This window comes from Danio rerio, chromosome 2, assembly GCF_049306965.1.
Source record: "Danio rerio strain Tuebingen ecotype United States chromosome 2, GRCz12tu, whole genome shotgun sequence".
Taxonomy (NCBI): Eukaryota; Metazoa; Chordata; class Actinopteri; order Cypriniformes; family Danionidae; genus Danio; species Danio rerio.
The window spans coordinates 40,032,142-40,060,069 of record NC_133177.1 but is presented as its reverse complement, the minus strand read 5'-3'; the positions used below and the strand labels follow the sequence as shown (position 1 = coordinate 40,060,069).

At 36.3% G+C, this 27,928-nt stretch overlaps 1 protein-coding gene across 3 annotated transcripts; it reads left to right on the top strand.

Moving 5' to 3' along the window:
- Positions 1-27,740, top strand: diras1b (DIRAS family, GTP-binding RAS-like 1b). 3 transcript variants are annotated; one of them, XM_005171306.6, is made up of 2 exons: positions 1-158; positions 20,625-27,740. In XM_005171306.6, the coding sequence occupies exon 2, from the start codon at positions 20,660-20,662 to the stop codon at positions 21,254-21,256; it is 597 nt and encodes a 198-aa protein (XP_005171363.1). In that variant the 5' UTR covers positions 1-158; positions 20,625-20,659; the 3' UTR covers positions 21,257-27,740. The 3 variants fall into 3 exon arrangements, with proteins under 3 accessions (XP_005171363.1, XP_005171364.1, NP_001119893.1); XM_005171307.6 differs by lacking the exon at positions 1-158 and adding an exon at positions 10,483-10,638; NM_001126421.1 differs by lacking the exon at positions 1-158 and having other exon boundaries at positions 20,625-21,287.
- The last annotated feature ends 188 nt before the right edge of the window (positions 27,741-27,928 follow it).

Here is a 27,928-nt window from a genome sequence, read left to right as displayed (position 1 = left end):
GTGTATGAGTGAGTGCGAGAGTGAGAGAGAGAACTGCCGCTGAGATTGGAGCCTATCACGTCTTCATTATTAGTGTAAAATGCTTTAGTATCTTATTAGCGCAGTGTGTCGTTCATCTGTCGCTCACAGATCAGTCACGCGGGACACGTTAACTTCAGGTGAGTCCAATTGCGCGCCGACGTATGAAATCAATTCATTCATGTGCAGCCTGTGCTATAATGTGTCTTTTATATCTTTAACGCACAACACAAACAACAAACCGGACACGCACTGGACAGCTTTCAGTCAGACTTTGGCGACTGAATAAATAAGCTGTTGTTGTGTGGGCACATCATGGGTTCGCGGCACTCACCATAACTGTCACGATAACATTTGCTTTAATAACAAATCATGAAAACCAAACATGTTTAGCCAATTAGTCGTGATGTTCTAAATAAATCGCGTTTTTTTTGTAAATATATATATATATATAATAAAAAAATATAAGAAGGCATGTGAATCACTGCACCGATTACAGAGAGCCGCTTCTTTATGAATGAAACGGTCTGCGTATGATATGGTGATGATGCTGAACTCACAGTTTACTCCCGCGTCCAACAGCCGGCAGCGTGATTTCATCAAATGTGTAAGATTCATGCGTGTAAACTGTCTGCATGCCGGGGAGATTCTCATTTTTACGCGCTAGAGCTTGTGCATATGGAGAAGCACATTGTTTGATAAACGTGCCGCCGCGTTTGTGTGTGTGCGACAAGCAGCAAACCACATGCACATGTCCAGTAATTCATTTAAAAGGGAAGTACATGTACATCCATGTCTCTGAGCATAATTAAAAACCCTTTCATTCAATGTTTTTTTTTTTTTTAAATAAGGAAACGGCCGTGGTTTGGTTGTGCACATTGAGAAAGAGGATCCGCGCGCTGCTGACGTCGTCTTGGGTGCATTAGTATAATAATATATCATCGTATAGAGCCAATGCATGACCCTTGTGGTAGTCTTGTTGCGGAAGATGATGCAGGCTGCGCTCATAATGGAATCTAATGCAGCAATTTATATGGAGACTAATTCGCAGGCGTGCAGGGTTTTTAGTATTGCAGCAGATCTATAGGCGATAACAGAATGCTGGAACGTGCTGAAAGAGAAAAGCAGAAGCACTTTTGTGTCTTGCTTTTATTAGAACCTGAAGTAGTAATAGCTAATGCCGAAAGCCTTTGGGACATCCTCACCTCAACTGGCCTGTGGGAAGTTTATTTTAGTCTTGCATTTAAAATTAGGGTTTTATAATTTCAATATTATTTTTAAATATGAGTTTTGTTAGTTTTAGTTTAGTTTTGATTTTATGGACACATTTCTATTTGTTTCTTATATATATTTAGTTTCAGTTTTAGTGATTCTAGTTTAGCAGAACAAAATATGTCCAGTGTTGACCAAAGCAATAAATAGACTAAACTCCAAAGCACAGTGCAAATTTTGTTGGTTTGTTTGTTTTATTTGTTTTATTTGACAACATTTAAAACCATGTTCAAACAAATCCAATAGGACTGATTTATACACATAAAAAAAGAATAAAACACACACACACACACACACACACACACACACACAAGTCTTTAATACTTAAAAAAAAGCGAATGTGGAAATCATAAATAGAGTGCAAACAACATCAACTCAGCAACTCACTACAAAAAGGTTCTCAACGTCAATTATAAACCAGTTTTTGGACTTTTTCTATATCTAAAAATAACACAAATCACTTTGAAACACCTAGATAATACATGTCAAACAACAGAGCTCGTAAACAAAAAGATGAACTGTGAAGTAGTAGTTGTTGTCTAATGCTTAAAGTCTTTTGGGACATCCTCAGCTCAACTGGCCTGTGGGAAGTCTATTTTCATTCTTGCATTTTAAATTAGTTTTTATTATTTCAAAACTATTTTTAAATATGATTTAAATTTCGGTTTGGTTTAGTTAGTTTTACTTTAGTTTTGATTTTATGGACACATTTCTATTTGTTTCTTATATATTTAGTTTCAGTTTTAGTAGTTCTAGTTTAGCAGAACAAAATACATCCAGTGTTGACCAAAGCAATAAATAGACTAAACTCCAAAGCACTCATTTGAGTCCTCAATATTTTCAAAATGTGTAAATGGAGTGCAAACAACATCAGCTCAGCAACTTGCTACAAAAAAAATTGTTAACATCAATTATAAATAACATCATTTTTTTTTACCTTTCTTTCTAAAAATACTACAAATCACTTTAAAACTCCTAGATAATACATGCCAAGCAACAGAGCTAGTAAACAAACAAACAAAAAAAGATGATGAAGAATCCAGACAAATGTTTTCATATTAAAAATGATATGCAGTTAAACATGCAGTTTTTAATTTTGGGCAAATAAAAAAAAAAAAAGCTAGAACACGTTTTGTGTTTTTTTGTAATGATGCTCATGACTGATATGTTTGGCTGCTACAGTTGATGTTACAGTTAAAATACTAATTATCCAGCAGTGTCTAAGGAGCTTTATAGTATCATATTACACACTTTATTTATTTGAAGCAGCGTATGAAAATCAGGCAAAGCTGTACCAGACACATTTATTTGTATTTTTTTTAGCTCAGCTGTCAGGAGTGGAAATGCACAGGATTTTAGGACATCAAAAGCAGAAAGGGATACATCCTTCAAAAAATGATCACATGAAGAAATGGCAGAAAGTAAAGCTAGATTAAAATTTGGATGTGCCTTGATGGCTTCATACGCAGGAATCTATCCATCAAGTGCTACATTTTGCAGCTTAAATGTAACTCTACTGCCTTATTGAGTAGCCTTAGCCTGTATGAAGAACCACGATTATGCAGATCAGTCCTCATCTTCACTCAATCACTCCAGCACTAGAAGTAAAGTCTGCAGTAAATGCAATGCAATGGCAAATGGCAATCTTGGATTGATTGTTATTGCTCTGCCAGTTACTAAAAATTTGAGAGCTCATCTGTGAGTGTATTTATTATATACAGAAAAGTGTGCATGTAAGTAAAACAAAGCCAAATACAATCTACAAATAACAATCTGGCAAGATTTACTTTTTTTTTTTAATTAAAGCAAGTTTACTGTCTAAGTAAAGACAATTTTAAGGGATATTTCACCCTAAAATGAAAATTACTTCAATATTTATTCTAAAAATCTCTTTTTGTCTGGACAATTAAAAAATAATTATGTATACAAAACCTAGAGTTGAAAGGAAAAAAGAGAGAGTCTCCTGTTTACACTGAATCTAAGCTGTTTTATCAAATGGCTAAAACTCCCCAGATGAAAAAAAAAACTATTTAAAGTACCAAAACCCCAAATCAGAAAAAGGAGGACAATATGCAAAACACAAATAAAAAAGAAAGCAGTCATTTCTAATTTTACTTTGACTTGTATTTCATTGCAGACATCACAACAAACATTATTTAATGTGTTATTTATTTATTTATTTATTTATTTATTTATTTATTTATTTATTTATTTATTTATTTCATTTATTTATTTATCTAAATAAAAATGTATTCCAGTTATGGTTTGCAACACATTTCAAAAAAAGTTGAAACAGTAAAGCATTTACCACTTTGTAATGTTGCCATTCTTTTTCATAACACTTAAAATATATTTAGGGACTGAAGACACTAGTGATGAAGTGTTTCAGGTATATATTTTTCTTATTCTTCCTGCAAACAAGTCTTAAAGTGGGCAACAGTACAGGGTTTTTGTTGTTGCATTTTGTGCCACACTTTCTGTATTGGAGAGAGGTTGGGACTGCAGGCAGGCCAGTCAGGTACCTGTATCCTCTTCCTCCACAGCCAGGACTTTGTAATGTGTGCAGAGTGTGGTTTTGCATTGACTTGATGAACTATGCATGAGCGTCTCTGGAAAAGAAAGTAGCATATTGTGCTCCAAAATCTCTATGCACTTTTCAGTATTAATGGTGCCATCACAGAAGTGCAAGTTACCACTGACAAGGGCACTGGCACAACCTCATACATTGACAGATCCCTGCTTTTAGACTTGTTGCTGATAAATGTCTGAATAGTCCTTTTCTTCTTTGGTCTTGTGATGGTCCATCTCAGTTGTCTCCAAGCCCAGAGAAGTCGATGGTGCTTCTGGACACTGTTAACATAGGGCTTCCTTTTGGCACAGTACAGATTTAACTGGCATTTGTGGATGTAACTATGTATTATGGTAATTGACAGGTTTTTCAAAGTAGTCCTGAGTCCATGTGGTGATATCACTTATAGATGAATGACAACTCTTGATGCAGTGCTGCCTGAGGGATCGGAGATCACGGATGTTCAGCTCAGGCTTGTGCCCTTTTTCTTTATGCACTGAAATTCCTCTTTTAAGTGTGATATGCTCTGTTGAAGGTGAAATATATAAATGTTTACATTACTTTTAAACATTTCAATCATTTTCTTACATATTTGTTGGCAAACAGGCGATCACCTGCTCATCTTTGCTCCTAAAAGACTAGACCTTTTTCGGATGCTGCTTTTGTACCAAATCATAACTACAATCACCTGTTGACGTCACCTATTTCAAATCACATCATTATTTAACCAATTTACCTGATTACTAGCCCTAAATTGTTCCTGTCCCAACTTTCTTTGGAATGTGTTGCAGGTCTGAATGAGAGTAAAGAATGTATATTTACAAAAAAAAAAAAAAATAATAAAATATAAATATTTTGTGTTAATATTGTCTGCAATGAAATACAAGTCAAAGTAAATTTGGAAATCCCTACTTAATATTGTAAATACTATATAATTTTGAATCATACTATAGTAAAGTACTTGAATTAATCAGTTGTGGTAATTGTTGCTATGGAAACTGTGATGTTTCAAACTGCATTCATGAGATTGTCTTTGATAGAAGGAGAAAACAATCTGCAACTGTTGGCTTGTTTTTAAGCATGTTAAAACAACAGATATAGTAAACAACATTAAAAGCTTGATTTTCACCACAGGGGTGTCTTTAAAGGTTTTTTATTTTTAACTAATCTGGAGTCCTCTATGGTGAAGATGAATGGAGCTTTTAGATCTGGAGCTTGGTGCATTATAGGATTAAATGGCATATATTCAATAATGTCCACTCTATTCCCTCAGAGAATTATGCTGCACCTGTACTGCTGTATTGAGGGGGTCGGGTGTTAGCCAGGCATGCAGTCTACTTTAGATTAGGCTTGTTCTCCTCTCTCAGAAATCTATAGAGACAGATTGGTCTCTCAGCTGTTCCTAAAAACTCTGAGAGACTGAGAAAGTCCTGTGAAGGCTTATAGTGAACAGGGCACAGTCTGGCCTGGACTGCAGTTTGACAACATGCGTTCAGGCTTTGCTTCTGTGTACCCTCTTTGACAGTCCCAGAATTAACCCCCTTTGTGATTTGAACATGAGAACAATGAATGGTCCAGTAGTTTTCAGAACCATGCATCAGTGCAACAAAATTATTTAGTTTGACGCATCTGCATGTAATCTGCATGCTATTGGGTGTTTTATGCATTTCACTGAGGCACCAAATATATAAAAATATTTGGTCACAATTTATATTAAAAGTATAGTTCACCCAAAAATGTCAAATCTTTCAGCAATTACTCATCGTTCTCTTGTTCAAAACCTATTTAAGTTTCTTTCTGCTATTGAACAAAGAAGAAGATACTTAGAAGAATGCTGGTTGCTGGTACTCTTTGACTTCCATAAAAAAAAGTCTCACTATGGAAGACCATGCAACCAGCATTTTTTATAATATATTCTTTAGTGTACAACAGAGGAAAGAACCCATGAAAGTTTACAACCCCATAAGGGGTAGTATATGATGAGGTATTTCTCAATTTTGGGTGAACTAACCATTTAAGAGCCCTTAACAAGTAGTTACTTGCATTCAAAAAGATCTATATACAGTTGAAGTCAGAATTATGAGCCCCCCTTTAATTTTTTTTTCTTCTTTTTTAAATATTTCCCTAATTATGTTTTACAGAGCAAGGAAATTTTCACGTTATTTCTTATAATATTTTTTCTTCTGGAGAAAGTCTTATTTGTTATATTTTGGCTAGAATAAAAGCAGTTTTTAATTTTTAAAAGCCATTTTAAGGTCAAAATTTTTAGCTTCTTTAAGCTATATAATTTTTTCATAGTTTACAGAACAAACCATCATTATACAATAACTTGCCTAATTACCCTAACCTGCCTAGTTAACCTAATTAACCCAGTTATGCCTTTAAATGTCACTTTAAGCTGTATAGAAGTGTCTTGGAAAATATCTAGTCAAATATTATTTTCTGTCATCATGCAAAGATAAAATAAATCAGTTATTAGAAATGAGTTATTAAAACTATTATGTTTAGAAATGTGCTGAAAAAATCTCACCCTTAAACAGAAATTTGGGGAAAAAATTAACTGTGGGCTAATAATTCAGGACACAACATTTATACATTTATGCAACATTAAGGTTAGGGTGATTATGGATAGGTTTAAGGGTGAGTTAAGGTGAAAGGCCTGGGTCAGCAGTGTAATTATGAATGTAATTACATTAATTAATTATAGATATAATTGCATGCAGATAATTTTAACAGAATGAGTATGATGTAAAAACCATGGAAGTATATGCGGATTGTACCAAATGGTTAAATTAATGTAACATACATTGTCATTAAGGTTGAAACCAAACGGCCAGACTATTTAGAGGTTCGTACTTTGAAGGGTTGTTGGTGTCTTGTTGAGGTTGGGCTTCTCTCTTCCTGGCATTCCCCTTCATGGCGTGCTCCCTTTTGGTTTGTGCTCAGAGTGGTGCTGGTGGTGTTCATTGTGTGGCAAGTTTGTGATGGAGTTGGCCTCACAGTAATGAAGATGAGCAATACTTGGTTCATTTGATTAGTGATCCTTGTGGGAGTGACCTTATAGTGTTGTATGTGCTCCAATCTACTGGACAGTTGTCTAAAGTGTCTGGAACCCTTGAGGCCTGGAGTAATGTGATTTTCCATTGTGATGTGTGTGTGTGTAGTAGTTGAATTGGTGTGCATTTTAGGTAGGCTAGCTGACCAATCCAAGTTGTGGCTAAACTATGCTCCCTCTACGCCCGGCTGGAAAATAAATGTTTTTTTTTTTTTTTTTTTGATTGGGATATTTTTTATCTGTGCTCTTAAAATGAATAATATTTTAGTATTGTTCCTCCTGTTTCGCTCCGTCTTATTCCTTGCCTTCAGAATGGTAAAACTTACCTGCACTGTGAAACCCAACGGTCAACATCAATGTACCGCCTGGGTTCACTACAGGAAGGCACGGAATCGCAGGATTATCAAATATGCAGATTTATTAACAAAACACTTACATGGATGAACACAGGAAGGACATGGGGTGAAAACAGACATCAACTGAGAGACAGAATACTGAACAATGAATTAACTAAATGAAGTGATATATATATATATATATATATATATATATATATATATATATATATATATATATATATATATAGTGAACTTAAGAGTGGGGTGGGGGGCTGGGTGGTCACTTCAGATCATTTTGGAAGGGCACTTTCTATCCAAGACTAAAAAGGGCATGTGCACTGCACAGGTTGAGCCCTATGTGTGCACGTGTCTGTTTTGGAGTGAACTATTTCCTTAACATATTCTTTTTTTTTATAAATAGAGGTCCCAATATCCGATTTTTTTACTACACAATTATCAAAACAATAATTCCTTTTCACATTTCCAGGTTTTTTTAAGAGCAGAAGTTGTTGTCATAGTTGGGTAAACGTAGAGTACAGTAAATTGGAAAGTACAAAAAATATTTCTTTGCATTCATATTTGTTCAAATATTGAAAGAAAAACTCAACAACAATATCATCCGGACTGTCAAAAAAATGAAAGTAATTATGTGAGAATGATAACGGCAGAAGATAGAACAACGTAAAACATTCTTTTCCCAAATACACTCTCATAATAAGTTTTTATTATTTGGTGCAAGGATGACATAATACAACACATAACTTTAAAAATGTAACTATATTTTAAAAATCAAAATAATAAAAACTTTCAAGAACTTAAAGGGCACCTATTTCTCCCCTTTTTCAAGATTTAAGATAAGCCTTTTTTATGTCTCCTCTTTAGAATATGTCTGTAAAGTTTCAGTTTAAAACACCCATCAGATTATTTGTTATACCTTTTTTTTAGAATGTTAGGATTTTCTGCTTTAAACACCATGTAGCTGTTTTTCTGGCCTGTGCTTTTAATTCTGGTTCTCCCTGCCCACCAATCTCTGTCTCACTTCCGAATTGAAGCATCTTTTTTATAATTGTACTGACACTGTGGCTGTAATGATCAAGTAAAGACGGTAAAATCGCTGTAATTCATTACAAACAAGCACTGTTTTAAAAACGTGTTAAACTTGTAAAACTCATTCTTGCTCACATGTGATCATGATTATTGATCACAGAGAGCTCAACAGATCTTTTAATCCTGGTTGCTTTGTGCACGTCATGTTTTGCTGATATGATTATACGCGTTACTATGGAAACATGTTAATACACGGCTGTCAATCAATTCAGTGGGCGGGGAAATCGCTCTTCTACGTCATGTTGCGTCGGCCTCAAAATGGAAGGTGTTTGGATCCTATTTTAACATCAGGAAATTAAAAAATGAGACTGATTGTCTTTGTATCACCCCAATATGACTGTGGACACACTATACCTGCACACAGTTCTGTCCAAACAGCTTTCAAAAGATGATTTTCATCATAGATGCCCTTTAAGTTGCTGATGAACATTAAATGTGCAGTAGGTGATTGTCTTCAAAAACATTTTTTGTTGTGCTGGTTGAAAGTCTGAAAGTTCAATAGTAATGATTACAGTAAATGATCTAAATGTATTTATATGTATTTTTATATTCTGGGTGAGGCATAGAACTAAAAAAAATGTTCATCCAATTAAATAGAGTCGGACCGACATCTCCCATAATTCCGATAAGCAGCCCAATTTGTCTATCAGCAAATGTAGATTCGGACTTCTGCGCATCTGTTCTCGCAGATCCGCCATTCACGAGACAATCTGAGAGTAATCAAATGCTGAATTGAAACTTTTAAAAACCTGAATCAATATTGGAGCACGCTGGAGGAAGGATGACACCATGGCTGAAGTATTACTGTTAGACAGGTAATGTTCTGTTTTAAAACTATTTTATTCAGGCTAAGCTTATGCTAGATTGTGTCCTGTTATGAATGACTTCTATGCACAGACGTGTTGTTCAGCCATTGAAATCTCCTGGTGAAAGTTTGATGTGATTTTTTTCAGTTTCATAAGGTCCTTTGACAGCATAGATAATGTAGATTTATATTAAGTTTAATAACAAAACATCAGTAAATAGCGTTATTCCCCCTAACCTGCTTTATTGAGCTGAAGTTGCTTTTATATTCACATTGGGTAATTTTTGAACAATGACAGCCTTCCTATACTGTTTACCATGCTACTCTGAATATTCGCTCTGCAATAGCATGTAAGTGTGGCTAAGTAATAAATGTAATTCCTGCACGGCGCTGGCTAAACACTAACTAACTGGCGAATGACATGAACTAGTGAGTTGTCTGTCTGCTGTTGTGACGCGGTGCGCGCGCTCGTAATTTCAGGGGGTGTGGCTTTGAATCACAGTCCCTCCCCGTCGTCCAAAGATAATATGCTAAGCGGTTAGCATTTTGGCAGATCACCTACTGCACCTTTAAAGCATCTTGTGAAAAGGGTCCAGTGTCATACCGATTCCCCAAAACATTCTACATGAAAAATGTACCCAGTATAATGCAGCACCTCTACTGAATTCTATTAAAAGTTTACCTAAATGCTGCTCAAAGAAGAACAAATAACCCATATGAGACTATTTCACACTCTTAGCCTGCAATTATCTTCGAAAATTATGAAATGCTCATGATGAATTTAATAAGCCGGCTCATTTGAGAATAACTGATTAAGTATCTAAACTCACGTTCGTTAACCACCTACTTAACCCCGCCAGTTAAGCCGAGAAAATTCCTGCCTAGAGAGCAGCAGCAGCACCGTTACCACTTAATTCAAGCTATATAGCAGATAATGAAGAAAAGGTACCAACAAACTGGACTAGCCGAAGGCCAAAATGCATGTTCAAGTTCGCATTCAGCAAATCCCAAACAATGGTAAATCAATGGAGGACAATCCATGCCTCTGATTGAGCTCTATCACCCTCGGGCTTTGTATTAGCAGAGCATATGTTTAAAAGCAACTCTCAGCATTAAGCCTTTAAGATGCAAGCTGGCCAGCAAAAGCCTCTCAAAAACATCTATAGATGGACTACAGTTCTTGAACAATTTCAAAGATCGCAAATGATCTCATAGTTAAAGTGTCAGACCTTCATGCCCTCGGTTGTGGTTTGGAGCTTTGTTTTGTGGCGTGGATGCATGCTGGGAGTTTTAAATCCTCTGAATTGGGTCACTGGAAGCACATCCAGCAGGACAGAGGAGGTAAAGCGTGATGATTAGCCTTTAAGTCCAGACCACAGAGGAGCAATCTGTTTGACCGACTGATCGACAACAGGAACATTGCTTCTTGCGATGCTGTCAGGGATACAGTTATAGGAACCTGCAGACACTCATGGTAAGGTGAAATGAAACAGTGATTAGTCATGTAGTGGATAGTCATTTGTTTTGGAATCATAAAGTTAGAGAGTCACTTTGTGCTGTCAGGAGTCTTGTTCATATGCATTTGAATGATTTATAGTTGCATGTTGATGGTTTTAAATAATTTTCTTGCTGTTTTGCGTAGCATATGCGCATCGATGGATTTGCTCCTCAGTGTTTGAACTCTTAGTATTGAATATTAAACCACACTGAACTGAGCTAAACTGAACTTAAACTCTGAAAACTGAACGGAAACTGTTTCAGTTTACTATAATATTCTATGTGAAGCTGCTTTGACACAATCTACATTGTAAAAGCACTATAAAAATAAAGGGGAACTGAATTAAATTATTTGTATTATTAGTGCATTATAGCTGTTAAATAAGTTGCCCCAATAAAAACGTAAGAATTGTGTTGTTTCAGGTCATATTAAATAAGCAATTTGAAGTTTTTTTTTCCAGTACTGGGTTGCAGCTTGAAGGGCATCTGCTGTGTAAAACATTTGCTGGAATAGTTATCAGGTCATTACGCTGTGGAAATTTCTGAAATAGAAATTATTTGAAAAGTTTTGTACAGTGTAAAAAGTGATTAGATATTTAAAGCGAGTAAACCAATTGCCTTGAAGCAACACATTGACTTTTCTTAAAAAACATGCAAGTAAACCCATTGTAACTTGAAGCTTTTTCGTTGACTTAAATTATTGCAATTATGTGATTTTACTCGCTTAAAAAAAACAGTTAACTAATCGATTTTACAGTGTAGTAGTTTTTGAGTTTATAATATATGTAAATAATAGATTTTTTATTGTTCATTCATTAATAAAAACAATAAAAACAACAACAACAGTGCCATTATGTAAACAACCTGTAGTTTAAAGTGTCAGAGTCCTTAACATTTTTATCAGAACTGATGCTGGTTACTCAATCTGTTACATCAAAAATTTAAGAAACACTCAAAACAACATGTTTAGTGCCTTCTCAAACTACTCATTTAAAATGAGCTGAAACAATACAATTCTCGAGTTTTTTTGGGGGACAGGTTAGTTGTTTTAATTGTAATCAACTTAAAAATTGTAAAAACCATTAAGTCAGCTGAATCAGTTTGCATTGTGACGACATAAAGGGATTGTGTGGAACCAAGCATTTTTTACAGTGAATAATAAATATAGTAGATGGTTCACTCAAAAATAAAGATTTACTCACTATTTATCCACCCTCAGATGGTTCCTAAGCTTTATTATTATTATTATTATTATTACTATTATTATTATTAATATTTTTGTTGTTGTTAAACACAAGAATTTTTGAAGAAGTTTGGAAATGCAAAAGAAATTAATAGCTATTGGTTTCCAATATTAATTTTTTTTTGTGCTCAACATAGAAAGAAACTGAAAGAATACAGTGTGACGCAGCGGCGCATTAGGTAGTGCTGTCGTCTCACAGCAAGAAGGTTGCTGTTTCAGGCCTCGGCTGGGTCGGTTGCCGTTTCTGTGTGAAGATGTTCTCACTGTGTTTGCGTAGGTTTCCTCCGGATGCTCCGGTTTCCCCCACAGTCCAAAGACATGAGAAACATGTGAATTGGCTTGGCTAAGTTGTCCGTAGTGTATGAGTGTGGATTTTTTCCCAGAGATGGGTTGCAGCTAGAAGGGCATCCACTGCATAAAACACATGCTGGATAAGTTGACAGTTCATTCCACTGTGGCAACCCCAGATTAATGAAGAGACTAAGCTGAAAAGAAAATGAATGAATCAATGAAAGAATACATTTATTGCAATAATCCTTATTTACAGTTCATATAATTAATTAAATATAATTTTACAGTGTTTTACTATTTGGTCATATAATGAAACTCTGATCCTAGTTTAAAACTCAATTTACTTTAAGTCAGGATACATTTTGTCTATACACTAAAATTAGTATTTTAATGATATAATTTTTTTAAAATGATGTCATTATTTTTTGTTTTATTTGCAGTGTCCCTATAAACACACCTCTACAATTATCATGAAAAAAAAATGATCATGTCAAGTATTTATTAAAATATTCACTTTGAGATTGATTTTGCTGTCAGGACATGCATGAACTATAATTTAGACATTGAAAAATCCCCCTTGATGATGCTGAACTGGTTTCTGTGGAGGCGAGTGCTAGATTTAGTCTGGCCAGTTTTTATTTACAGTGTTTCAGATGAAGCCAGTGTTTTCTCAAGCCTGGGCACAACTGAATGAGCGAGTTTGGCCTGATCCAGGTACATTTGGCGCAGAATGATGACAGATGGTATATGGAGTATTTTTAGGCTATAGCGTTACGCTGCCTAAAAGTTTGAATTTTTAGCTACTATACTGTAAACACTGTATAATACAGACATCTGTAACATAAAGACTAATCTGGGATTTACTAGAGAATAATAGCTGTGTAGAGTATTGGCCTTTTTTTTTTACATTTAAATGAAGGGTCCAAAAATGAAACGTCTAAACGTCTAAATGCTAAAAATGAAACTTAAACGTTTTTGCATGACGAGGTCATAAAAAGAAAGATATTTTAAAAACATATATAATAATAAACAAAAACTAAAATACCACATGTGTTAAGTTTTTATTTGCACCACAAGAAAAATGACCAGGGACAAACGCCATAATTTATAATTAAATTGTATAAAATTTGCAGATGTATGCAGAATGATTTTGGGAGTATAACTAAAACTTAAAACATTAAATAAAAAAACACCTATATAAACTTTTACTTAAGGTTCACAAAGTAAATCCAATTAGATCATTTTTTGGCAAAGCAGGTCTCTCATAAAATACAGTTGAAGTCAGAATTATTAGCCCCCCTTTTATTTTTGTTTCTTTTTAACTATTTCCAAATGATGTTTAACAGAGCAAGGACATTTTCACAGTATATCTGATAATATTTTTTTCTTCTGGAGAAAGTCTTATTTGTTTTATTTTTGCTAGAATAAAAGCAGTCTTTAATTTTTTTAAAGCCATTTTAAGGTCAATATTATTAGCCCCTTTAAGTTATATATATTTTCGATAATCTACAGAACAAACCGTCATTATACAATAACTTGCCTAATTACCCTAACCTGCCTAGTTAACCTTATTAGCCTAGTTAAGTCTTTAAATGTCAATTTAAGCTGCACAGAAGTGTCTTGGAAAATATCTAGTCAAATATTATGTACTGTCATCATGACAAAGATAAACTGAAATTGGGGGAAAAATTAATAATAATTAATTATTATTAATAATTCAGAGGGGTAATAATAATTCTGATTTCAACTGTATATCTACTAAAAGACAGAAAATATTTAAATAAAACAAATCATATAAACATTTGCATATGAGTCAATGTTACTGAAAATAATATAAAAACTGATCAAATATACATTTACACACATTCAAAAGGTAATGAACAGATTCAATGATGGGCTAATATGTACAGATTTCTTTGCATGCAGATTCCCTATAAAGACATAATAATTCATGCACTTGATGGCATCTGGGTTTTTTCCATTTCCATTTCTCCGCCACGTCATATTAATCCCGGTCTCTCTTTCTTCTTCAGTCTATATGTGCAGTAACCAACACTTACAGACTTTGATTCCCAATTGGCCTCAGACACTGCAGATGCCTCAATCTCGTGCCAGTATCTTTAGCATGCAGTAAAACGAGACATATCTGATTCCCAAAGTATGCAAGTCAATTCTAAATCAAGAATCTTTTTTTCAAACGTCATCCATAGGGAGAAAGCTGCTGCCATTATTGCAGAGTGAAAGCCTGGTTTGACTGATAAAGAGAAAGCAGCTCTCTGGATGGTATATTATGCCGCATAGCTTCTCACTCTGATTAAAGCAGACTCAAGCTAATGGTCTCGGCCTGATGGTCATCATGTGGAATTCAGTGCAGTCATTCAATGTAAACAGATATATTCATCCATCTATATATCGAGAGCATATGTCTAGAGTTATAATTATTTCTTTACTCAATCATTTTTTTTAACTCAATCTTAAAATATTTTAAACTGTGGAATTGTACAATTCATTCATTCATTCATTTTCTTGTCGGCTTAGTCCCTTTATTAATTTGGAGTCGCCACAGCGGAATGAACCGCCAACTTATCCAGCAAGTTTTTATGCAGCGGATGCCCTTCCAGCCGCAACCCATCTCTGGGAAACATCCACACACACATTCACACACACACACTCATACCCTAAGGACAATTTACCCAATTCACATGTACCGCATGTCTTTGGACTGTGGGGGAAACCGGAGCACCCGAAGGAAACCCACACGAAGGCACGGAGAACATGCAAACTCCAAACAGAAACACCAACTGAGCCAAGGTTCGAACCAGCAACCCAGCGACCATCTTGCTGTGAGGCGACAGCACTACCTACTGCGCCACTGCCTCGCCATATTCAGAAATTCTACTCAGAATATAGGGATATCCTGGAATTCTACGTGGAATTTTAGAGGTTGCAGGAATTCTATGCAAAACTCCAAGTGAAATTTTAGAAGATGATGATGCAGGAACTCAATGTGGAATTCTAAATAGAATATTAGATGATGCAGGAATTCTTTGTGGAAGTTTACAGGTTGCAGGAATTCTACGCAGAATTCTAAGTCAAATTTTAGAGTGCAGGAATTCTATGTGGATTTCTTAGTGTGATTTTTAGATGATACAGGAAGTCTATGTGGAATTGTAGAAGTTGCAGGAATTCTATGCGAAAGTCTAAGTGGGATTTTAAAGGTTGCAGTATTTCTATGTGGAATTCTAAGTGAAATTTTAGATGATGCAGGAATTCTATGCAGAATTCAAAGTAAATTTTACAGTTTGCAGGAATTCTATGTGGAAATTTAGAGGTTGCAGGAGTTCTATGTGGAATTCTAAGTAGGATTTCAGAGGTTGCAGGAATTCTTTGTGGAATTTTAGGAGGGATTTTAGATGATGCAGAAATTCTAAGTTGGATTTTAGAGGTTGCAGAAATTCTATGTGGAATTCTAAGTGGCATTTTAAAGGTTGCAGGAATTTTATTTGGAATTCTACATGGGATTTTAGAGGCTGCAGGAATTCCTACTGTGAATTCTAAGTGGGATTTAGAGGTTGCAGTATTTCTATGTTAAGTTCTAAGTGGGATTTTAGATGATGCAGGAATTCTAAGTTTAATTTTAGAGGTTGCAGGAATGCAATGTGGAATTCTAAGTGGGATTTAGAAGTTGCAGGAATTCTTTGTGGATTTCTAAGTAAAATTTTAGATAATGCAGGAATTCTATTTGGAATTCTAAATGGGATTTTAAAGGCTGCAGTTTTTATATGTGGAATTCTAAGTGAAATTTTAGAGGTTGCAAGAATTCTTTGTGGATTTCTAAATGGAATTTTAGATGATGCAGGAATTTATGTGGAATTTTAAAGGTTGCAGGAATTTTATGTGAATTTCTAAGTGGTATTTTAGATGATGCAGGAATTCTATGTAGAATTTTAGAGTTTGCAGGAATTCTATGTGCATTTCTAAGTGGGATTTTAGATCATGCAGGGATTCTAAGTGACATTTTAGAGGTTGCAGGAATTCTATGTGCAATTCTAAGTAAAAATGTAGAGCTTGTGAGAAGTTCATGTAGAATCCTAAGTGAAATTTTAGAGGTTGCAGGAATTCTATGTGGAAGTTTAGATTATGCAGGAATTCTTTGTGTAATTGACGGTGGGATTTTAGATAGGGGCCAAATTTTCTGTGGACTTGGAATTAATTAAGCATTAATCAGCATAAATTAAGACTTATTATTGTCTTGTCTAATGCCATGCTAACCAGCTAAACCTAGACTGTTTACTGTTCAAATACAAGTTGCAAAAACAGCACCTACTGTACATCATGTTCTCAAACATCATCAGAAAGTAATTCAATTGAACAGTTATTACACTCTGCTGCAAAAACCGCAAATAACTTTGAGTTTCCTTGAAATAACATGCTCCAACGGTTCGCTCACAATAACAGCAGAAAGAAAAATAGGGTCATTTGTGTACATGCTATTCTTTTCTCTATGCGTAGCACTGTGGTGTTTGATTAGCAAACACAACCACCAGGCATCCTGAGCCCACACTTCCATTTACTGTGATTGTTTAAGAGCATGTGGCGCGGTGCCCATGCGCTATTCAGCAAACATTACCTTCCCAATCCTAATGTCTGAGTGATATATTCCACATTCGCTTCAGTAAAAAGCAAGGTCATTCCCAAATGCGGCGGCATCAGCACATTGCAGTGAGCGCGCCTGGGATACCTTGAGCGAGGGACATGCATTATAATCTCTCCTCGTGCCAAACTTAATCTATAATAGAGTTTGGCTGGAGTAGCGAGACGCTGTAACGGCATTAATAAGCTCGGCGCTTCTCCGGCCCTTTCGCCAGGGACTTATAGAATAGATAACACAGCACTCTGAGGGAGACTGACATCAATCACAGCGCAGAAACAAGCATGACACCTTAAGAGGGGCAAGAGGGGGGCACCGGGCTGTCAGAAGCCTGAAATCCGCAGACACTGGCATTGATCAAAGGCTCAGTGTCCTCTGCTCATTGATTTGACAGCATGCGGGGTGTGAGAGAGAGAGCGAGAGACACCGGGGCTTCTCTCAGATGAGAGCTTGACTGCTGTCAGGATCGCTGCACCCTGCCAAGCGTGTCGCTGCGCTTTAAGCCCTGAGTGCAAGCAGCATGCTGGCATAATGCTGAGGGAAAACATGGAGCTGAGGGCTGTCAGCTTTGGAAGAATTCACAAGGATTTTTTCTCAATCCTTTTGGCATAATCTGAAATTCCACTTTAAATTATGGCATATTTCACTAACAATTCCAGCATAATTTAAAAATACATACTCTAAAATTACACTGAGAATTCCTGCATAATCTAAAAATCCACATTCATTCATTCATTTCCTTCAGCTTAGTCCCTTATTTATCAGGGGTCTCCACAGCGGAATGAACCAACTATTTCAGCATATGTTTTGTGCAGTGCATGCCGTTCCGGCTGCAACCCATTACTGGGAAACACACATAGACTCTTGCACTCATACACTACGACCAATTTAGTTTCTTCATTTCACCTGTAGCACATGTCTTTTTTCTGTGGGGGAAACTGGAGCACCCGAAGGAAACCCACGCGAACACCGGGAGAACATTCAAACTCCACACAGAAATGGCAACTAGCCCAGCCAGGACTCGAACCAGTGACCTTCTTGTTGCGAAGTGACAGTGCTAACCACTGAGCCAACATGTCCAAAGTTCCTGCATAATATAAAATCCCACTAGGATTTCTGCTTTGAATTCCTGCATAATCTGAAATTACACTGGGAATTACTGCATAATCTAAAAATCCACTAAGAGTTTTGACTTGAATTACTGCATAATCTGAAATTACACTGAGATTTCCAACAAAGTCTTACAATTCTCAAAACTGTTAATAATTGTGGCACAGGCCCTTCAGAACATTGTATTTATATCATTAAAGAATTCAGAATGCTGGATGAAAATATAAAGCATTTGTGATGGCAGTCGGCTTTGGGAGAACTCAAAGATTTTTTCCAATCACTTCGGCATAATCAGAAATTCATTTAAAATTTTTGCATAATCTAATATTTCACCAACAATTACTGCCTAATAAGAAATTCCATTTAGAATTGCAATTCTCAAAACCGTCAATACAGTGAGTACAGTAAGTATTCAGACCCCCTTAAATGTTTCACTCGTTGTTACATTGCAGCCATTTGCTAATATCATTTACGTTCTTAATCATTTAAGAACTCAATTATTTAGGTTAATTTTTTCCTTATTAATGTACACACAGCACCTCATGTTGACAGAAAAACACATAAGTGTTGACATTTTTGCAGATTTATTAAATAAGAAAAACTGAAATATCACACGGTCCTAAGTATTCAGACCCTTTGCTGTGACACTCATTTATTTATGGTTTATGGAGTATACAGGTGCTTTAACTAAAGAGTTACTTTGATACTTTAAAATCCATTCTGAATGTAACTGAGAGCCAGTGTAAAGATCTGATGACAGGTATGCTCTGATTTTCTGGTTCTGGTCAGAATCATGGCAGCAGGATTTTTGATGAGCTGCAGAAAATGAATAAGCAAGCAAACATTTTATCTGGCACTTAAATTTATTGTATTCAGTAATAAAGAGCTTTGGTTTATATGTATTATATACAAAAAAGTGATTATGAAAAGTATGCAATTTGATCAGTTGTTTAAAAATGACATTAAGGTTCTGGTAATAGAGTATAAATGATAGTTGAAAAAGAATTATTCTCCTCCAGCACAGCTTAAGATTTCATTTATAGCCATTTTGTCTTCAACTGTAGTTTCACAGAAATATGTTTCAGGTTAATCTGCACTTTCTGATGAAAGCTTAGCAGAAATCCTGATAAAACTATGTTAGTTCCCTTGGAGGTGTCTTTCAGCATCCCTCGTGTGCTAGTGTGAAATTGAGGTATTGATTTCTGAGAGTGAAATCGGTGTAAAGCCTGCAAATTGTGTTCTTGCTTGCTTCTGCATAATCTATACACAATTCGATGTGTGTCGTGTGTTCGTGGTTCTCTGACACTGATGGATGCAGGTTAAATTATTCATAAGAACATTAAACTGCGCATATAAAAGCTTATTTAAAAAAAAAAAAAATCCAAAACCGGTTTTACTTTCAGGCAGATACAAGAGCAGTGCTCAGGAGCAGAAAACTGTTTAGAATTATTGTTTTGGCTCCGAGGCAATAAATAATGCACTGTTATAAACTGCAGCGAAAGCAAGAGAGTGTCTAAGGGCAGAGCACAGATACATTATGATGAGTTGCATTGTGATTTCATAATAGCATGATGGATGACAAGGCTCATGCGTCTTTCTTCAGAAAAGCCACTTAAGTGCTACAGGCAAAACGGTGCTTGTGTTTCATATCAGTAATTTAGAATTAGGAAAGATAAATAGCCTGTAAATAAATTATGATCATGTTAAATGTTTAAAGTGTTATGGATTCATGCTATGGCTTGAAGATGTGTGATGTGTGATAGTCACAAGTCAATTTTTTTCCAATCCAGGCAAAAAGTCTTTAAATGTGTGAAGTTTTCAATATATTTAAAATATTATATTCATTCATTCAATTATTTTCTTCTCGGATTAGTCCCTTTATTAATCTGGGGTCGCCACAGCGGAACGAACTGCCAACTTATCCAGCATATGTATTACGCTGCGGATGCCTTTCCAGCTGCATGCCATCTTTGGGAAACATACATACACATTCATTCACACTCATACACTATGAAAAATTAAGCCTATCCAATTCACCTGTACCGCACGTCTTTGGACTGTAGGGGAAACCGGAGCTCCCAGAGGAAACCTACGCGAACGCGGGGAGAACATGCAAACTACACACAGAAACGCCAACTGACCCAGTCGAGTCCCGAACCAGCAACCTTCTTGCTGTTAGGCGACAGCACTACCTAAATCACCACTGCATCGCAATATTATATTCAATAAATGCAAATATTTTTTACTAACATTTTCTGTTAATATTTAAAGAATTTGTTTTGATAATATAATACTATTAGTAATATTTGTTTATTGTGTCGCAATTAATTTATTCATTTTTTTAACAATATATATTTCATATTAATGGGATAGTTCACCCCAAAAAAGTACCCCAATATCATTACAAGCCTGTAATACTTAACTTTTTTCAGATATTAAGATGTTCTGAACATTCAGAATGATGATGCAATAATTTTTTTTTCCCATGGAAAAGAGGCAAAAAAAAAAAGAGCAGTTTTTTGTTATTGTTTTGTTAAACTATTCTTTAAAATAAATAGCTGCTTCATTTTTTTTAATGATAAATGGCATGTTATTTGTCAGTTCTTGTCATTAAAAACTGTATAAAACTCACATCGAATTTTCTAACCATTTGTTTTCTCTCTACTAGGTCTAGAACGTCAGTGGCTCAATCAAAGGCCCAAGATGCCTGAGCAGAGCAACGACTATCGTGTGGTGGTGTTTGGAGCAGGAGGTGTGGGCAAGAGCTCGCTAGTGCTCCGTTTTGTGAAAGGAACCTTCAGGGACACCTACATCCCGACGGTGGAAGACACTTACCGGCAGGTGATCAGCTGTGACAAGAGCGTCTGCACCCTGCAGATCACAGACACCACCGGGAGCCACCAGTTCCCTGCCATGCAGCGTCTGTCCATCTCCAAGGGTCACGCCTTCATCCTGGTCTACTCCATCACCAGCAAACAGTCCCTGGAAGAATTGAAGCCCATATACCAGCAGATACTCGCTATCAAAGGCAACGTAGAGAACATTCCTATCATGCTGGTGGGGAACAAGAGTGACGAAACACAACGGGAAGTGAAGACCGAAGATGGAGAAGCCCAGTCTAAGACCTGGAAGTGTGCTTTCATGGAGACCTCGGCTAAGACTAATCACAATGTCACTGAGCTCTTCCAGGAGCTGCTCAACTTGGAGAAGAAGAGGAGCATGAGTTTGAACATCGATGGCAAGCGTTCTGGGAAGCAAAGCAGGGCTGACAAGCTGAAGGGGAAATGCAGTGTCATGTAGACTTGCTTATAAGAAGCAAAAGCAGAACATGGCGAGATAATCTGGCGAGATAGAGACAAAGGAAAGGAGCCGGAGATGGTGATATTTGACATTTCACGCTTATTTCCGATAACAAGGACTTCACATCTCAGATTTCATCCTTCACTGTCAGTCTCTGGCCTTAACAAGCGCTGGCCCATTCATATTGCCTTGTCTGTTCTTATTACAGAGCATCACCATCATCTCTCACATCTGAGAAGTGTTCAGACAGCACTTATAAGAGCTAATTTCACTCCCCTGCTCTCTAGAGGAGCACTAGCATTAGGCTAGAGTCTTTAGTGTGCTAGCTAGTGTCTCCTCGTCCCATTCCAGGAATCATCCGTTTGATTCCCCCTCAGAGAAGCTTGAGCCGAGCAGTGAGGTTACATTGGCGCTGTGAGTTTTAAACTCCTCTGATCTCTAAAGGCACACTAGCACTATGCTCTGATCTGTAGTGTTCTTGTCAGTGTGCTCATGCGTCCGGCTGATGTGATACCTCACTCCCCTGGAGTTAAAGGGTCATGAAACCCCCATCTTTTGATTAAAATCTACCTCAGGATTTTTTTTTGTTGATAAATGCAACTTAAATGAGTGTAGAAAGCAGTGAGCAGAAGGTAGGGGAGTGGGTATGATGGAGCAAATCAGGAGAGAAAGAAGACAGCAAGCAACTGTAATCTCAGTGGCCCATACTCACTGAGAGGGCTTATTTTAAAATTTAGACACATACATACCTACTCTGAAGGGACAGAAGTGTCCTTGAGCAGTGGAGTGTTTGAATGTTGTGTCTGTCAGCATTTGAATACTGTGCAAGTCCGCTGATGGATCATCTGATAGATGTAGCTTTCAAGAGTTTCACTGTCTGTGTAAGTCCTGTTGTAAACTGGTGATTATTAGCACCAATCACAGTCAGACCTGTTGACCATGTGAACACAACGGCCAATCAGTGGCATTCAGTAATTCTGTTATTGTCACATTTTAAACATTTCAGTACAGACTCGTAGAAGTTGGCACTTGTGTCAACACTATCATCACCGTGACCCTTTTTGAACGCCTAAACACTGCACGGTCTTGCAGCTTGACCAAATAATTCAGAAGCAGTGTTTTCTCATAAAATAAGAAAACTCAGTGACGCTGCCTGTTAGATTTAAAATCGAATGAGAAAGTTGTGGGGAAAAGTTTTCTAAAAATCAAAGCTAAGAAATGCTAACATTGTGTTAATTGATGTTCACAGATAAGTATGTTAGGGTGCTTTCACACCTAGACTTTTGTTTTGGAACCTGGAGCATTTCCCCAGTTGCCATGGTTCATTTGGCTTTTGTGAATCTAGCAATCTTGCTCGGAACCACGCCAAAACAATCGGTTCGAGATCGCCTGAACGAGGGGGTCTCGGCTCGATTGAAACAAACTCTGGAGTGGATCAATTGTAGTGAGACAGCAAACTGATCTGAACCAGGCTATATCACAGTGTATTATGGTTATGTAATAGCCATATGTGGCTATATGAAGAGAGAATTATGAGAAGGGCGGGGTGTCATTCCCACCGGTAAATGTGCGTTTCATGAAAAATACAAAAGTGAAAGCATGGTGAACTATTAACGAGAGCTATTTTGTTTATTAGGAAAATTTACCAAACAGCAGTCATGGTTTATCTGTTATTTCTCTCTCTAATGTAAAGTCAATAATGCATAAGCCAACTGCTATATAAAGTCTTACCTCTGATTTATATTTGGTTATGATGGGTGTCACTATTCAAAATTAAAGTGCAGCTTTTCACTTATAATGTCTAATTGCACATCGTCATAAATTAAAATAATACTCTGCAAAATAAACCGTGAAACTCCAATGTGGGCAGAGTTTGCTCGCACGTGACTTGTTTTAGTTCTTTTAGTCCGTTTAGAAACATTGCCATGTGAAAGCGAACCGTACCAAGAACAAAGTGCAACATTGTAACAATTTTAATCCCTTTTTCGGAACAAAAGAATCAATACACAGGTGTGAAAGCACCCTTAGAATCAAGGAAAATGTAGTTAAGGGTTCCATGATCCTTTAAGAAGCACACTAGCTACTGATACAAGAGCAAATTACCAATCCTGTTCCTGGAGGGCTCCTGTCCTGCAAGGTTTTGATTCAGGTTTTTTCAGATGCATTTGATAATGGTGCACCTCTGCAGGACATTGCTCAAAAATTGCCCATCCATGCAAATTAATTCACAAAAAAATAAAAGTTTTGGTGACCTTCAATAAAAGTCTGACCATTTGCATTAGTTTGATGGCTTCAGACACAATATTCGTAACCATGCCCCTTTTACCATTAGTTTGCTACAAGAGATGATGTGCAAAAAGAAAGTTCCGTCCCCTACTCAATATACCATTTCAGTTGAAAGTACATCAACAGACTGTACTGAAAGTCTTAGCAACTTCAGCTTCATGCAGACTTTAACCCTAAAATTGTGGCCTTGTCAATGTAAAACATGACAGAATTAATGAATGCAGCGTCTGTTGTTGACAGTATTTTTTTATTTTACAGTAACTTTACAGTTTGGTTTAGTTTAATTTGCTTTTCATTTTTTATAAGCAGAGTTACATAACCCTTTAATTGATCAAATTAAGGTACTGTTAAAAGTGACTTGAACACAACTGGCATCGTAATCACAACTTGTTAATTGAAAGAACGGATGTCCCAAGAGGAACCAGTATAAATATGGGCTCCAGGAGCAGTTCATCCACCTCCTATGCTGGAGTCTCTGGTGGAGTTATATTGGAGCCCTTAGATGTGAGGTTTATGGCGTACTCTCACTATGCTATCTGAACCGTGCCCAGGTGCTTTTCCCGGATTGTTTGAGAAGTGTGAGTGCGCTGAATCGGGGTTCACTTGGGCTTTGGCGCGGTACGTTTGTGTGTGAGTGTAAAACGCGCCCAAGCCCGAAACTGAAAGCAAGACGTGACTTTTAAGGGCTTGTTTTTTATATGGATTTATTAATCATTCTTACCATTCAATGAACGCAAACTGTCGTAGATTATTACAAACGCAAACTCCTCACTGCACCAGATCTGCGCCTTCAGCAAACCTCCTAATACCTGCAGCACAAGGACTTTATGAATGTTTATGAGCGTCAAAAGTGGCGGATCTGTTCGGCGAAATATCTGACTGTGTCACTGCATCCCAAACGACTTAAACAATATAACTAAAGAAATCTCCACTGTGCTGAGTGAGAGCGCTTATTAAACAGCGCAGCATCAATGACGTAAGCGTGCCCAGGCCCGAATATAATGTGAGTGCGGGCTGTCAGGAGAGACGAGAGGGGGAACAAGCGTGCTTTGGCCCGGTTCATAGTGTATATAGTGTGAGTACGGCCTTAATGAGGTGAGTTTAATGAAGATCAGCTAGTAACATCTGTGGCAGTAAACTATATCATTCTGTCCACTAGTGACTGATGTTAGAGACCTTTTTAGTGTACCTGTATCCCCTCTTAGAATCAAATGGGTCAAATCCCACTGTTAGCAGGGTGAGTAGAACTGGTTTCATTGGTGCCATAACCAGGATAAGAAAATGGTTTACTTGCACAGCTCTTACTAGCTGGTCTCCATTTCACCTAATGTTAATCATCCATTTTTAATGATGATGATGCAAATTTTTTCGAGTGACTGCAGCTCATTGCTAAAGTGCAGTCAAGTTTTATAGTGCTGATAAAATATCATCCAATCATGTAATGCTGCATATGCAGTAAAAAAAGTCCTTTATTTTATGTATTTTTGTCAGTATGAGATTATAAAGAGTATAGTCAAACCACCCTTTAATAATTTGTTTCAGCTAGAGTAGAATACACTTTTATTTGTTATTCTCAGAACATTTTGATGATTATTTTTTACATTTTTGTGCTGTCATTAGTTTCTCACCATAATATTGTTCCAAATCTGTAAGAAATGTGTTCAACTTCAGAATGCAATTTATAATTTCAGTTCAGTTCAAAAGATTCATGTCCCCCCTTTAAAGTCGGTTCACGCAAAACTCGTGAAGAGAGCAAAGAATAAATTCAAATGCATTAAGTGAATTAGGTCTTATGAAGAGACTCAACCGCTTTAGCCTTAATCAAAAGCATGATTGGTCTGCATCAACCAATGAGGTTTTTGGCTCTGTGCTTCTGTTTATGTTCACCATTAGATTCATAAACAATAGCCAAAAATAAATCTGCTTTCCAATTCTGTCCCTTCAGAATACTTGGTTTAAACTTTATCTTTGGGTTTTTGGGTAAGCAGACGTTTAGTGGAAGGACAGAAACATCTAATAACATTCATTTGTTTTTGGAATGAGGATTAGTGAATAATGACAGCATTGTAATTTGGGGGTGAACAAACCATTTAATAATGGCAACCTAAGACAACAAGACAATCATTTTATTAAACATTTGCAAGATAAAACAAACATTTATGGTGGGTTTTAAAATGATTGCTATTAGAGACTTAAAGGCGGTTCTAAAATCGAAATGCTTACAGGCGCTTCATATTTCAGGCAAATGCTCACGTGCCTATGTAAAACAACAAGTACACAACATCACCATAATCTCTGGTGATCAGATGCTCCACATTGAGACTATTCTGGCCTCGCTATTAGTTTGATGTGAGCCAGAATCTCCATTTGAGATGTTTTAAATTCCTCAAGATGAAATGCTCGTATTTTCAGCAAGAATAATTGAGATAATAGCAAATGTAGCTGTCATAGTCAATCGGGATTTGAATGTGCATTTGCAGAAGTTGCATTTTGGCAGTAACAAACTAACACTTTCCTAAAATAATCAAGTCTTCTCACCATATTGGTGAAGCCAAATATGAGCAAAGAGAAGATAAGATATGAATTAAAATGTCACACGTTAGACATTGAGAGAATTTAGAATGAACCATTATTGTTTCCATCATAATATCAGAGTTTTTTTGGTCTTTAAATGGCCCTTCAATATATCACAAATCTATTCCAGTTTCTGAATGAAAATGCAATCACATTGGAAATTACCCTTTGACTGAAGAAACCCCTGGTTTCGAAAGGCCTTGACTTGTGTGCATTTTATTTTTATTAAACCAGCTGATTGCCTTTGACAAAGAATGTGTGATTAGAGCACATTTTATTGTTTCTGGTTGTGAATTACAGCCTTATGTTTAGACCAACAACATTATTTTCTCCATGTTGTGCTGGTTTTCTTACTATCGTATGTATAAAGGTCATTTTTGAACAGGGTACATCAGATGTACATTATGAAGAAGAAAACTTTACACAATAGCATATCAGTAACCAGTGTTTTACTGATATGGCAAAATCTGTTTTATTTCACTTGACTATGTGAAATTTGTATTACTTAAGTAAGTTAAAAATAAGAAAATGCAATTGATCGAGTTTTTTGCACCTGTCTCAATTTAGATATGAAGTGTAGAAACTTCATCTGAGTAAAATTATAGATTTTTTTTTTAAAGCAGATGCACTGAAGAGCTTTCATTTAAAGGGATAGTTCACCCAAAAAATGTTATTCTGTCATCATTTACTCACCCTTTACTTGTATGAGTTTCTGTTAACACAAATGGAAATATACTGAGGAAAGCTGGAAACCTGCTACATTGACATTCTATTATGTTTGTTTTTCTACTATGGAAGTCAATCAGTGGCAGTTGTAGTTTAAATCACACCCTGGGCGAACCATCCTATGTGTATGCTCCTTAATTAATGAATTAGCTGTTGAGAATTTTTGTTTCTGCTCCATAGTTAAAATAAGATCATCATCATCTTATATGAACTTTAGTTTTGTTGACTTGCAAAGCTCGCTGTGTGCCAACATCTCTGCATAAAAGGCTGTTACTCCGTTTTCACAGTGCATAAGTGACGTTTATTTTATCGGTGTTCATGTAAACAATCCAGATTCACACCGAAAGCAGGAGCAGCACGTGTAAAGTGTGTAGTAAATTGTTTTTGTATGCATGCGCCAATTTGCTTTAACAAGTGTTGTTTCGATTGCATATATATGGAGAATAACAAGTTTGGGCGTGCAAAAGATACCAAATGTGATGGCTCCTAACATCTTTTTTCTGGGATTACTCTAAATTAATACACTTGCACAAAGTAAATCGCATCTCAAAGCTGTTACTGGCGCACAGGCTCAGCTAATTTTTACTTGGGCAATTTTTTTGGATTATCTCCCTGTGTCAAGGAAGATATTACCCATACCTAAATCCACTGAAGTCAATGGTTAAAGGTTTTCAGCTCCTCAAAATACCATATTTTGAGTTCAACAGAAGAAAAAAAAACCCATAAAGAATTTAAACCACTGGATGGTGAGTAAATAATGAGTACAATTTTATTTCTATGTAATCTACAAAGTTCCACAAAGTTCCTTCTTATTTGTATTTATTTATCTAAGGATTTTTGTGTTTATTTAATTATGCATATTACGTTTTTAGAGTTTTACTTGCCAAATTATTACTAGAAAAAAAAATTATATTAATTTAATTTTGTCTGTTTAAATACACTAAACAAATCAGATGAATAAAGAAAATGAAAATACATTTACACATATGTAGAACTTTATTATATACACCCTTCCCTCTAGTACCAATGCTGTAACCCTCAAATATACAATATACTGTGACTTGCATTGCAATAGAACAGAAAACA

Excerpts from the sequence above, each read along its gene's own strand:
- diras1b (XM_005171306.6), top strand. The coding sequence starts at position 20,660 with ATGCCTGAGCAGAGCAACGACTATCGTGTGGTGGTGTTTGGAGCAGGA.